Genomic DNA, 14,126 nt, shown 5'->3' on the forward strand with positions numbered 1-14,126 from the left:
ACAAATGACCATCCCAGTGAGCTTGCTGAAAAGATCCTGTACCAACTATGTGATCAGGAACAGTATTTGGGTGCAGGTCACTCAGGTTATGAGGGCTGCCATGTCCCTGCCACACTAACAGCAAAAGCAGTTTCCTGTAAGACCAAACACAGAAATCATTTAGATGAGTACAGTCCTCATGTCAGAAGGCAAGTCATGGTTTCTTAGCAGTCTTTCCATGTAGTGGAAGGTGGCAAGGTATTGCAGAAGGCAAATGTTTGCTTTGACCCTCTTTGGCAAGTCTAACGACTTTCAAATGCATTAATTTAATACAGTAAGGTATGTAAAATGCAAGTTGTGACTGATGAGTACCTTATTGAGCTGTGTCACAGGGCTACAAACAGTATTCTTGAGAGATTTTGTGTAAAGGGAGGATAGTATTATTTTTGGTTCTGCAAAAGTGGGACGAAGATACTGATTAAATGTTAGAAATTTGGATCCTTAAGAATCATATTGTTTTCAGTGAACAGAAGAATTTGACCAAGTCTGACATCCAGTGTCTGTCTCATCTGGATTCTTCATCCAGCTGCTTACTTTGAGAGAATGTTTAGTAACACATCTAATACTTTATATGAGTTCGGACATACGAGGTGCTAATAACTATTGACTAGTATGTGTGATCACATAAGACTCATTTGTTTTGGAAACCACACAAGTTATAAATGGAAATGTGCATTTTTTTCTCTTGACGTTCTGTGTTGTCAGGCTTCTTTTTTTGCACATTTAGAACTTTTGAATAAAAACAAAAGAATAAAATAAAGCAGCAGTTACTGTCTGAAGAACTGTAGCTTCAAAAATGTATTGTCAGCTTCATAATAAATTCATAGAGTGAGCAGTCTTAAAACTTTTTTTCTGTTCCATTGTCTTTAAGCTTTCATTTGAACACTTTTGAAAGGAAAACAGCATGTACTTTCAGCAGGTATTTTGTTCTTTTTTAGTACTGTGGAATATCTGACTCATGAAAATATAAAACTGTATTTACATTGAAACAAACATCTTTAGTCTACTGGATCTAAGTCAACTTGGGATTTAAGAATTTGTGTGATAATTTGGATTTTGGTTTAATTAACAAGTTTAAAGTACTTGAGTAGAGCTCAAATTTTTGATAGGAAACTAAGAACAGGGATTTGAATTTTTATTTCTTAGGGATGTATGTTATGAATATGGAATTGGATGTCACCTCTGGAGTCATAATATTCTGCTCCTGCTCTTGCAGACAAGCAAAGTGCACCTTCACAAATTTAGCAAACTGCAAGTTAAACTTGTAAGGAAAAGAAAAATCTCTGAAGGTGGTTCCTGAGTCTCATTCTAGTAATGACTCTTTAAACATTATTCCTGCTTTAAGCCAAAATTAATCATGAGTAGTTCATACACATTTCTACTTAAGATAATATTGTCAGTTAGAATAGTTGTTCTCTCCTGCTTTCGTTTTAAAGAGAGACTGTTCCTTTCCCTGGCTCTGTTTGGCAGGCCGTAAGGGTTTGGGCTTGGCTTGCGGGTTTCCCATTGTGCACTGGGCTCTCCCCCTGGGTATAGGCCTGGCCTTTCTTTGCCCTGTTGTGGTTGGAATTAATCATTCCTGAATTGGCCAGAGCTGTGCATAGCATTTCAGGTAGTGTCTCACTGCTGCCTTTACTCGTCTGCAGATACCAGTAGTTCCACTGGTATCTTATCTGTTGCAGGATGACTAAATCTTTGTCAGTCATCTTCTGGTCTGAAAATCACCTTTTTCTCCATCAACCACAATGTGCTTTCTGTTCCAAGATCCTGTTTGCCCATTTTCCATCTTAAGGCTGTGGCGTGACTATTAATATGTGATCTGTTTGTTGCCATATCACTGGGTGTAACTGATGTGAGCCTTTTTGAAACATGAGAGGATTATTAGATTTTCAATTTACACCATGAAACTAGCAAGATGACGCAATTTTGCGAATTCTTCCCCCCGGACCTTCCCCAGTGAATGTTTTGCTTGGTGTTGCCTGTGGCTTTGTGTATAGCCAGCTTTCTGACTGCCCCAGGCTTTGGGAGAAGCATGTTGCATAGCTCTCGTAGGAAGGTGGTGAGAGCAAGGAGTAGCTCATGTCCTGAGAGAGGACATCAGAGAAACTCCTCCTGGGCCAGGTCGCCTGGCCAATTGCTCTAGCAAGTGAGTCTGTGCTCGATTATAGGAGTCAGCATGGTAGTATTGCAATGCTTAGCAGGTTCCGTTCCCTGCCAGCCACGGGTAATAGCAGGTATTGAGAGCAGGGGTGGAATGACATTTGCAGTCAAGCTGGAAATCCTCACTTAGGCAAAAAGTGCAGAATATTGAATGTGCTTGTTCAGTGCGGTGTCTTGGCTCCTGAGAAGTGCCTGTAGTGATGGAGAGCTGTACGGGAAATGTGGGAATATCACCGGAGGAAGGAGATCATGTTCATCGAGACTTGCGCTGAGTTCAGCTCATATTTGATGTGAAAGCTAATTATTGTTAGTGTCCCTCTGCAAGAAAAGATTTGCTTTAGTCATGCGGTGCTTTGTCAGGCTGCCTTAATGCTGCTGTTGGTTACTTAATAATGTCCTGTCTTACCCCACTTCAGCTTTGTTTGTGAAGCAATTTAACTATTTTATACACCATTAGGACACTTTAAGAAATGTATTGTCCCTCAGCAGCCCCGTGGCTGTGGAATGAGTATTATCTGCATTTGAAGAGGGAAACAGAGGAACCTTAGTGTGAGCCCAGGACTTGCACGTAGGGATGCTGTTTACAAGGGCAAGACCAGACTGAGGCAACACTCAAGTCAAACTGGATGTATCAGCATCTTCATCAGTTGCTGATTTGTATTTCTTTGAAGGTGAATTGGGTCTCCCTTCCTTTTAAGGGGCATCCAGACAAGCCAGTTTAAGGCACACCTTTCTGGCAGTGGAAATGCTCTTGAATCATTGTGCGATGTGCAGATGAAAAGGGCAGTAACTTACCGAGAGCCAAATGCATAGTTTTTGTCTACTTTCTCTTTATGTTCTATAGAGCTGAACTAGGATGGAGAAAAGCAATTAAATATCAGAGTCACCGGGGCAAAAAGTCATCTTTATGAGCCGGCCTCGAACTAGTAGTCGTACTGTGTTTCTTGTGGTCTGCTTTGTCTCCAGTGAGCTCTGTCAGCTGCTGGACACAAGGTGAGCTGTCTGGCAGGAAAGGCATGTGGCATATGGGCTGGAGAGGCCTGGTTTGTGGAGAGTGAGGTTGCTGGAAATGCTGGTCACAGCGCATGTGATGTGTTATAATCTACAGGAGCTCTTTCTGTCCTTCAGACAGTGTTTGCGTTTGTTGTTCTGCATTATTGCTGTCCTGGAGCATTTCAGCCATTCCAAGACAGTGATTCAGGGATCATCTGTCACCACTGCAGCAATCATTTCCTTATTCTGATGGTTTTGCTGATGTATAATAGTCATCCTTTTCACTGGAGTGCTTGTGGCTGTCTAGCTTTGACCAAACACATCTTTTTTTTTTTTTAGGCAGACTGAAAGAATATGTAGTTAATGGCTATTCAGTGTAAAAGGCAAAAACAAAAGACATCGAGAATGATAAACTGAACACAGATGCAAAAACTGTAACAGCTGCTATCAGTGACAGTAACAAAGGCTAAAACTCTTGAAACCTTGGTGATGGGCCACAAAAAGAACCTCTCGGGTGTGTCCTTGAAGACGGTCAACCAGGACTTTGTAACAGATGAGAAGGAAAGCTGTGGATCTTGCAGGAGGATGCAGGTTTTATTGGGTGTTTGAGAGAGCTGCTGGGACTCTAACAGTTCTGTGGGGTGTTTAGAGGAAGGGTAAAGGGCAGAAAAGGGAGTGATCAAAGTGGACTGGGGAGGAAAAAGCATGGGAGGATGAAGCGGCAATAAGGGGCCGGTTTCACAAGAGCAGGGTACTGGGCAGCTTGTCTCGCCAAGCCCTGTACATGCTCACCACGGTCCATCCTGTGTCTGTCCCTGGCTGTTCTCTGTGCGAGTGGGCTCTGTGTCCTGCTGGGCATCTGTGACCTGCCACCAACTTCCAGCTGGGCTGGGTGGTGTCTCCTCAGTCCTCTGGCTCCCTGTTCTGTCTTGGACTTGAGATAAAAGCTCTGTGGGGTCCGTCTTCTTGCTCAAGAGGTGCCACCCTGAAGACTCTGGTCAGTGAGTAGGGGTGGGAGTCTGTCTCAAATGAAGTAGAAAAGTAGGAAACAAACATATGCAGATAGCCACTCCTATTTTACTGGCTCAATAGGAGCTAAATTGTAACCACATGTGATAAAGGTATTAGTAGAAAGGAATTAATTGTTTCCTTATTATGTAGTGGCAAAATTACATTTTATTGAACATAGATTCAATCTGTATATTCAAATAGTAGTCCAAATTGACCCTGGCTTAAAAAACTCCCAAATCCCTACCCATTCCTTTTATTAAAAATGTCATCATTTCTGGCAGAATGAGCTGGCAAGATTTAATCTGGTCTTGGGTAGCCACGCTTGACAATAATTTGCTTAGATAAAGTTTTTTTTTCTTTCTTCGCAATTGTGTGAGTACCATATAATTGTAACATGACCAGCAGAGCTCAAATAGACTGATACTGTCTGCATTGAAGTTTTGTGCTATATCTCAGCAATGTTTTCCTTTTGGTGGTGTTTAAAGCTATAGTTACTAAAGCAGCTGAGCTGGTTTAATGGCTCGCTGCGGCAGAAAGAAGTTCTTGTCCATAGCCCTTTGCTAGTGTTGGGTTTGCTGTTAGTGCTGTGAGTCAGCTCAGGAGCTCAGCGGAAAATTAGTGCTTTTTTGTGTCTGGGTTAGTTTTCTTTTGACCTGGGAGCTGTTTCGTGGATGGCTTCTCTGAGTGCGGTAACTGGTGTAATACATGTTGTGGGAGGGAGCTGGACCTTCTGTAGGTGGTGGTGACCTTACAGATCAGCTGACTCCGTCTTACAAACCACATCTTCCTTTAGCCTTTAAATGAGTCATCCCATTCAGCCTTGGATGGCTGCAACCAAAATGCAGGGTTTTCAGATAATTGGGGGTCAGGAGAAAATTGGATGTCCCAAATGGCTGTATCAAAGATTACAGCCTATGGAAAAGGGCAGATGCCACAGCTGGCTGTTCCTGGAGTCTTCTTGATCCTGGATAATAGTGAGGTTTACATAAGCTTCAGCTTGTAGGAAATGAACAGGGAATGAATGCCTGAAGGGGGTTATGACCTGCTTTCAGCTTCGGTTTCAAACTAATGATTGGTTTTTTCATTAAAAAAGAAGTGCTGTTTTTTGTGACTTGCAGATTTCAACTTTTCTTGTTTGTGTTGAAGAATATGTAGCAAAAACTATTAAAGTATTCATCTTTCCAGCCCTTTCACAGTTTTGGATGTGCGGATATAACTGTTGTGGACTTTCTTTTCTTTGCAGTTGCTACGGGAGCTCAAGCATCCAAATGTCATTTCTCTGCAAAAGGTGTTTCTTTCTCATGCTGACAGGAAAGTGTGGCTTCTGTTTGACTACGCCGAGCATGACCTCTGGGTAAGGTGAATTGCTTGTAGGTACCAGGCTTCAAGTTTTAGTTGCAGGAAAGGGACAAGGTCAGGGAAGATGCATCCTTTTAAAAACAGAATAGCCCTTTACCCCATGTTTGTTTGAAAACATTTTCAGTACTAAAGGAAGAGCAAGGGAAAATGTTGGGTAAGTGTGATACATGGTTAATCCGCGACCTCTTTAAGAAGATAAAAATCTGCATTCAGCTCTCAATAGCTAGAAATCTAGTTAAATAAATGCAGATATAACCCTCCATTACAGCTAAAGTAGGGTGCAGGAAAATGTAATAGATTATGCAGATGAATTCCCTTTGAAAAATTACAAACATTTTAGAGTTTAGTTACAATGTATGTCATCTGTGAATACACGAACTGAGAGTAATACCGCTGCATAAAATTGAAATTTAATTCGTATGTTTCAGTGGGAAGAGCTTTTTATACAGCTCAACTGCTGAAATTTCATGTGTTCGTGGGGGAAAGCTGTTTATTCCTAATTACAAGATCAGCTTTCAAATATAAACATGTTGAAGGCAAAATAAATCTGATAGACATTTTGAATGGTGCTCTCAATGGAACAAGTATTGTAATGCTAGCCTGAAAAGATACGAAGAAAATTTGGGTCAAGGGGTACAACAGAGACAATTCGGGATCAGATGGAAATTTTGATAAATGTGCTCATGTAAGACTTGTGTAAAATGAATCATTAGTTGATTTTTCCTCTGCATATAGTTTAGATGAACAGCTAAGCTGTACAAACCAAATGAAAATGAATTTCTTTTGAAAATGGTGTTCCTTGTAGTTGGGAATAATCCAGTAGTATTTGCCTAAGAACTCATTCAGCTAAGCTGAATTGAAGATATTTTCTCCTAGTTCAATGTCTTCGAAGTTCTGATAGTTGGTCTTGAGATTTTGCCTTGATTTTGTTTTGGCAATGAAAAGATGACCAAACAGCTGAACTGTTGAGACATTTTTAAGGCTTATATACAAAACAAACAAAATATTGAAGAAATGGAATAAAGCTTTTTTTTCTCAAGTGGAAAAAAAAAAAAACAAGGACTTTTTTTTTTTTTTGTTGCTCCTCATATTATGTTATGCTAAGCTGCAGAAGTTTCAGAATGTGTGAGGTTTTTTAGTTTCAAAATGTGCTGCAAGGCTTTTTATTTGTTTGGAGGACTGTGAGTAATAGTGACCTGTCCTTGTATGTGTTTATACATTTCTGCATTGCCTCATACTTAACCAAAATCACTGTAGAAGCACCTCTGTTCACAAAAAGCTGTTTTGAATTTCAGTAACTTAGGAGCGACCCTCAGTTTTGACCTTAATGTTTACGTGCATGTAGCTGTATAAACTGCAGAACTCCCAGCTGTGCCAGCTCCTGGTTGTTTGCTGTGTCTGGACAGCAGAGCTGCAGGGACTGGGCTGGCCTGGGGCCCCGGGAGCGGCTGTGGGCCGAGTCCTCCAGCGCTGGGCATATCTAGCACAACAGCTCTCAAACAAGGCTGGGAAAAGGGCACAGAGTCTATTAGAGCAGGAGCAAAAAGGTCCGGGAGAGCCTGGACAGCCTTTTTGGCTGTGTCTGAAGATTCATTTCTCTCTGGCCGCTCCCTGAAAAATAGCATTTGCTTTGTAGTCAGTGGAAGTGGGAGGTGAGAGGGGGTAAAACCTGTGTCACACACAAGCTGAGGGACGCTTGTGCGTGCGGTGCTTGGCTGACAGGGCAGGCACTGTCACCTTGTCATCAATGTTTCTCTCCTCTGTACAGCCCCATTCTTACCTTTGGCAGAGCAGGGATGTGCCTTTTCCTCACAGGAAAGCCAAGTTCAATGCCTGAAGCAAAGGAGGGCAACCTATATGGAGCAGGGTTGCAGGAAGAGAGGAAAGGCAATTTCCCAAAGGAGTTTGATTAGCTGAGTACCTAATTGGCACCTGGAGTACGAAAGCTCAGGAGCGTAAGAAGAACACACAAGAGAAGTTTGGTGCCAGGTTTTGGATAGACAAGATCAGGGCTGTTTTGATGATTGCACAGGTGTGAGCCATTACAGAAAAGAAGTATGAATGCATGAGAAAGATTGTTCTAGAAGCTGCTTCTCTCAAAAGGAAACACAGAAATGGTTGCCATGACTGTGGCACACCTTATGCTGTTGAAGTTGGTGGCACCTGGCACTCAGGTGCTAAGACAAAATATCCTTTTGGACTCCTCATTGTTTCTAGACTTCATTGCCTGTGTACTCACTTAAAATTGTTGAATGTTTTTTCCGTGTCTGGCTTGGTAGCTGGCTCTCAGATGGACAGATTTATAGCTTTGCTCTGTCAACAGCTTCTGTGTACTGTGCTTTAAGGAAATAGTAAATAAAGAAGGAATAAATTGGGGCTTCTATTTTAAATGTTTAAAACTCTCAATACAGTTTGCAAGAATTTCTGTTTGACATTAGGTGTTGAATATTACAGTGTCATTACTATTGTAGGAAAAAACCTTAAAGTGAAATAATACAGGAGATAGGTAATGGACTTTTAATTCTGTGCTGTGATGTACAATATGTCAGCCTATCTTACCAAAAAGAACCCCCAAGCAAAAATACCCCTAAAACCTCCAAACTTTTCCAGATCTGCAAGGGAGTTTTCTCTGACAGTTGTATTGGGTTTGTATTCCTCATCCCGCTGTGGGAGGATGAGTGAGCGGCTGTGTGGGGCTTAGCTGCCTGCCAGGGTAAAACCACAGCAATAACTGATTCCATTTCTGAGATAATTCCTTGGGACAGTGATCACTTTGCCTGGTATAGTATTAATTTTCTAGTACTTAAGGTACATGTTTCTAGTTTTGAAAATGAATGTTGAAAGGTCGAAAAAAAAACGCCTAAGAAGTGTGCATAAGGAATTGCTAGCAGTTTTTGTGTAATGCTGTAGATTAAAACATTACACTTTTTAATTTTGATTTCTTTTTCCCCTTCACAGCATATAATCAAGTTTCACAGGGCTTCTAAAGCAAACAAGAAACCAGTTCAGTTACCTCGGGGAATGGTGAAGTCTCTGTTATATCAGATCCTAGATGGTATTCACTACCTGCATGCTAACTGGGTGTTACACAGGGATTTGGTAAGTGAATCCGCAATGGGTTTTAGCACTGGGATGATGATTGAGGGCAAGGACTGTTTTTTATACAAATTGCTGGGAAACAAAAACCTTTGTGCTAAGGGCATGTACTAATAAATATTTTTATGCTGCAGTCAGACAGCCTTGATTAGTAGAACGAATTTTCAAAGCCAGCTATGATCTGATACGCTTATGACAGCAAAGTATATCAGATGGCTGTTTTCCTTTTTTGATTTTTTTAAAATAAACTATTTTGAAAAGTGTTCGTTTAAACAACAGGCATGTTGAGGTACAGAAAATACCTCTGGTAGTATTACTGCAGGCAAGATAAATAACTAAATATGGCATGTGTGTAGGTGGGGGAGAGGATGATTGGCTGTAAGAACTGCTGAAAAAATAAGAACTCCCTAAAATTATCAGTTTTACTTATGAAGGTAACTTTTGAAGGCCATTATCTTCTCCTAATATTTATAATCTATCAGCCATGCCAGCTTTTGAAGATTTCTGCAAATAATCTGTTTATCCAAACTACAGTATTAGCAAAACATTTTGAACCTCATTTAGTGTTTCTTAACTGCCAAATTATTTAAAATGTTTTATATTGGTGAATCTCAGCAATTCTTATATATTTGCCTTTGAAATATGCCCGTAGCTGGCTCGACTGATTCTGTCTATTGTCTTAAAATTGGGTAGTTTTCCTGACCCAGTTGTCTGTATCTCTTATTCTTAGAAGTAAATTGAAACAAATGCTATCGAAGTATAATACTGTTTATATATGATCCTTCTAATTACTGAAGTTTCATTAGTTCGTGAGAGTATTGTTAGTTTGACCTTTCATTCCCATGAGTCAGGATTACCAGTGCTATTCTATACTTGGTGCAGTAAGTCTGGCTTCCTTGTTATTCTTCCAGAGTCACTTTTTGTCTTTGAAATAGCTTTAATAGTGTTTCTGGAAATGTAGGCAGTGACTTGTTATTTGTCTTCTATTTTCATGCCAGATCAATGCTTTTACAGTGTGCCAGTCTCTGTTTAAACTGATGGGAAAAGATTTGTCTTTGATAAATAACATTTTCATAAATAAAAGGAACCTTTGGTTTATTAAAATAATTGTATGGATATTGTTTCTGGTTTGCTCCTAGCTTTAGAAATGGAAAAAAGCCACAGCACTAAGGAAAAAAGTCAAAAGATCGTGGTGGCTTTGTCATGACTCATAAAATAGTGAAGCAAAACATGGTGTAGAAATATATAGTGCATGTTACTACTTAGACACACTGTTTTAAACAAAAATGTAATGACTTACTCTAACGTTCTGCCTGCAGTAGTAGTCTTCAGTATACTTTTAAGAGGCATACAGAAAACAAATGACCTGTCATCAAGAATCTAAATTTTTCTAAAGTTTTACTTTCTACAGTTTCAGAGAACTTATGAACTTAAGTGTAATTGAGTTTAAAAAGAAATCCATGCATGTTGTTAACTGGATGGCTCAGGAGATTGGTAACTTATTACAGAGCCTTTCACATTTAGGTCTGTAGCTGAAATACAGTTTAAGTTGGCAACTGTGAAAAACTATTACCACCTCATTTTCTGACCTATGTGAAATGAGTTGGTGGTCTCAGTCCAGCATGAAGTTTTCTTCCGGCAGAAAAACCACCATCACAATTGGCTGTCTTTTGGTAATCTGAGGAAGAGACCAAAAGCTTGAGGCACAGTCTGAGTGGTCTTCCCCCCGGAACCTTGTCAAGCCGTGGTGGTGAGAATCCTACAAAAGCTGTTACCCTAGATTTAGATGTGTACCGAAAACACACATGGAATTGTTTAAGTAATATGCTTGCTTTCATCTCATAAACTAGCTACTATGAGTTGACGGTGCCTGGGAGTGCTAGGAAGCTAAAGAGTATAGAACTTTGGCAGAAAATGTTATATCTTTCTCATAGGATAAGGATTTTTTCAAGAGTAAGAAAGCTCATTTATTGGGAAAGTAATTATACTCCATCTAAGTGCAATTTTCTGGGTTTGGGGTTTTCTTAATATGTCTTAATGAGGTTGGCTTTTAGGTAGGTGATGTTTTGGAGTTTTTTGAGATCTTGACTTTTGTAATCAGAAACAAAATATGGCATACAGTAACTCCTTTCTTGCTGGCATCCACAAACCAGGCAGTAAAACTTAATGGCTGTTAAAACCCCATAAACTTAGACTGAAATTTGTCTTCATAACGGTGGAACTGAGGAATCTTAATTCATGTAACGTTTGTATAAAGTGAGTATATTCTATATGAAACAGTAAAAACTGTAGGAAGATACTGATTGTTTTGTACAGTGTTTTTTCTAGTCCTAGTTTGCCTTTTACAAAGGAAATGCGTAGAAATCTTAGCAGTAATTGATCTATTTAAATAGTTAACTCTTTGCTGTTTTTTTTTCTTTCACTGGTTACATGAAAGCCAATTCACCATTTCCATCAGAGCAAGAGAGGTGTTGATTGTATTTTTTTATCTTTGAATAGTGCTGTGCTTGAGTAGTTAGCATTTCCATAAGTCTTTGAAACATACCGGTAAAAATTTTCAACAAATAAATGTCAGTCCTTTTAAAATTTCATTTTTGACTTGCATATTCTTCAGCTTTTTGTAATTTAATGACTGAGAGCAATTGAAGGCAGATTGTTTATTCATGCTCTGACTGCAGCAGGAAGGAAATAACACTTCATGTAATTACCACAAAGTACATCAATTACAATTTTAATAATATTTTGAATTTAGTTATCAAGTGTGCTTGAAACATACTGCATTTTGCTGACTTCTTTTCCTCATATTTTTTCCACTTTATGATATCCAGCTCTTGGGCTTCTTCCTGTACTCAAAGTGCTTATTCCACACTAAAAATAAGCATAAGCAGAAGACTGGCCGTATATCTCTTTTCGTCAATCTGCTTCCTCAGTAGCAAGAGGAAAGAGAGGATGGACTTAGCTGTGTGCTTGGAAGATTTCTCCAAGTACTGGGCTCTAAATAGAGATCCCTTTGCATGGTATGGCAATTTATATGCCATACCTGTTAACATTTAGAAGTCCATCATTACTTGATATTAGTGTATAGTATGCCCGTCCACGCAGTCAGAATCCAGTCCCAGATAAGTGATGAGTACCACTTCACTCGTTTTGTGTGGTGAGAGTAAGATTAGTCTGCAGTTTAAATTACTAATATATTAACAAAATATTAAATTAATAGTAGATTATGCACCAAACCTGCTATTTGAAGTGCTCAGGTGGTGCAGCAACACTTAAAAAAATACCACCACCCCCCAAACCCACTCCCAAACAGAAAAGAACCCAGAGAACTCAGAGCTCTTGTAGTACTGCAGCTGAGACACTACAGTGAAGCATTTTTCTGTTTCCAAATTTTCAGACTAAATTCCCTGGTCTGTTTCTTTGTGCATGGTGTGAGTGGGTGCTGAGCAGATGAATTACTGCTGGGCAAGCCAGGTCTGGCAGGGGTGACACAGCGCTGGGCTCCTGCTTCCCATTTTCCTCCTGCCAAAGCCATGACGGGCTCTTAGCCTTTCTCAATAACATCCGTGAATTAGTTAGTTGGTCTGGGGTTGTGTTGCTGTGGACGTGACCATTTGCAACTAGCACAGGATACTGCAGCCTATTTAGTGTGTCTGTAGTGTGCATCTCAGCTGAACTGCTGCTGTGGGATGAGCACTGTTTTTTTTAATAAGCTTTGAGGCAGACAAGCTTTAATGCAGTTGGGATGTAGCTTCCTGGGGCCTGGACTCGTCCCAAGGGTACCTGCTGCCAGGTTTGGGATTAGTGGGAACATTAAAGATGTTCTTTTGACAATAAATGAGGAGAAGCCACTGCCAGGGCATTGGGGTTTTTTTTTTGTAGACAACATCTTAGTCACTGCCCAGGCTCTGGCTGTGAATCATGTAAGTATGTGCTTTAGGCAGGGTTAAATATATGGAACTTTTACTCAGTCTATTTACCGTTTTCCACATTAGAGCTCTTGAATCCAAGAATGTCTTCATCAATATTCAAGGATTACTTCAGAAATACAGGAGTGCCCTTTGGTCCTGATCTAGTGCTTACAAAACTGTGGTCATTTGAAAGAATGAACCTCAGTGCTTAAAAACAAACAGTAGGAAAAGCTGTGCACGTGACTCAAAATAAGTTAGCTGCTTTTAAAAGCAGGATGGTCTTCTACCCTGCTTAAGTATATAGACAGATAATAGGCAATATGTCCCAAAAGGTATTGTAATGACTTTCTGGTTATTTGCTTTCAAAGAAGAAGAAGAAAAAACAAATGAACAACAACCACAAAAATGCCCCAAACAAACCAAAACCCAAACAGACAACCCAAACCCAAGCACTGTTGGCTGGCAGCTGTTGCATTTCCCAAGATTTTTGTTTCCAAGGTGTTTTTCATTATGTGTGTGCTTCCATGAGATCAGAAAAGAAAGACATGTCTGGCATAACCTTGTTTTCTTGCATAGGCTGTAATAACATGCTTTTAAGTGAGTTGTGATTTACTATAATTGTAAATATTCTACAGTTAAAATAGCATTCTTTAGTGTTTCTTAATGCTGCTATTTGCAGGGAACATGACTATTCCCTTGCCTGCCTTTCTGAGCATTTTCCTTATGTTTTGGATTAAACTTTCAAACCAGTAACTAATCAAAGTGTAGAAATGATCAGAAGAGACTACAAAACTAAGGATTTGATGCTCATACCAGTAACTTAAAAAAAAATAAAAGGCAAAAAAACCCAGACACACACACAACCCCACAGAAATACAGAGTATATTGCTGCAGTACCATGAGCCTTCCAGTCAGAGCAGTGGAAGGCATACTGCATAGAGATCTTTGAATTCACCATGCAGAAGGCAATAGAGCTATATAAAATAATTTGCTTCATATAAGCTAAGCATGGTGAGGCCACTACTCTCTCTGAAAGGTCATAGCAATCAGGGAAGGTTCCTGAGGGGAAAAAAACAAATGTCACTCCAATCTTCAACAAGGGCAAGAAGGAAGATCTGGGGAATTACATGCCAGTCACTCTCTCCTTGATCACTGGGAAGGTGATGGAGAGCGGTCAGCATGGATTTATGAAGGGGAAATCATGCTTAAGCCAGCCTGAAACCTTCAGTGCCTGCCTCCATGGATGTGGGAAGAGCTTTAGTAAGGCTTTCAGCGCTGCATCCCGTAAGATCCTTGTGGACAAACTAATGAAGTACAGACTAGGTAAGTGCACAGCTGAGTGAAGTGGATTCAAAACTGGCTGAGCTGATGGGCTTAGAGGGTTGTGATCAGTGACACGAATTTGAGCTTGACACCAGTCTCTGGTGGAGTGTCCCGAGGGCTGATACTGGGTTCAGTGCTGGTCAGTATTGTCATTAATGACCTGGACAATGGGACAGAGCAGCACACCCTGCACAAGTTGTCAGATGATTTCCAGAGATAACTTCCAACCTCAGCCTT

General features: G+C 40.1%; 1 protein-coding gene across 8 annotated transcripts in view; it reads left to right on the forward strand.

Annotated features, from left to right (window-relative positions):
* The window catches only part of CDK8 (cyclin dependent kinase 8), an 88,937-nt gene that overhangs the window by 36,081 nt on the left and 38,730 nt on the right, over window positions 1-14,126 (forward strand). For all 8 annotated transcript variants that reach the window (XR_010469935.1, XM_065050527.1, XM_065050491.1 and 5 more), the window contains 2 exons: window positions 5,447-5,557; window positions 8,521-8,661. Coding sequence is in view for 4 of the 8 variants with exons in the window: in XM_065050491.1 (XP_064906563.1) it covers window positions 5,447-5,557; window positions 8,521-8,661 (252 nt within the window). In the remaining 4 variants the exon portion in view is untranslated. The remainder of the gene's footprint in view (window positions 1-5,446; window positions 5,558-8,520; window positions 8,662-14,126) is intronic.

Source organism: Columba livia, chromosome 1 (genome assembly GCF_036013475.1).
Source record: "Columba livia isolate bColLiv1 breed racing homer chromosome 1, bColLiv1.pat.W.v2, whole genome shotgun sequence".
Classification (NCBI taxonomy): domain Eukaryota; kingdom Metazoa; phylum Chordata; class Aves; order Columbiformes; family Columbidae; genus Columba; species Columba livia.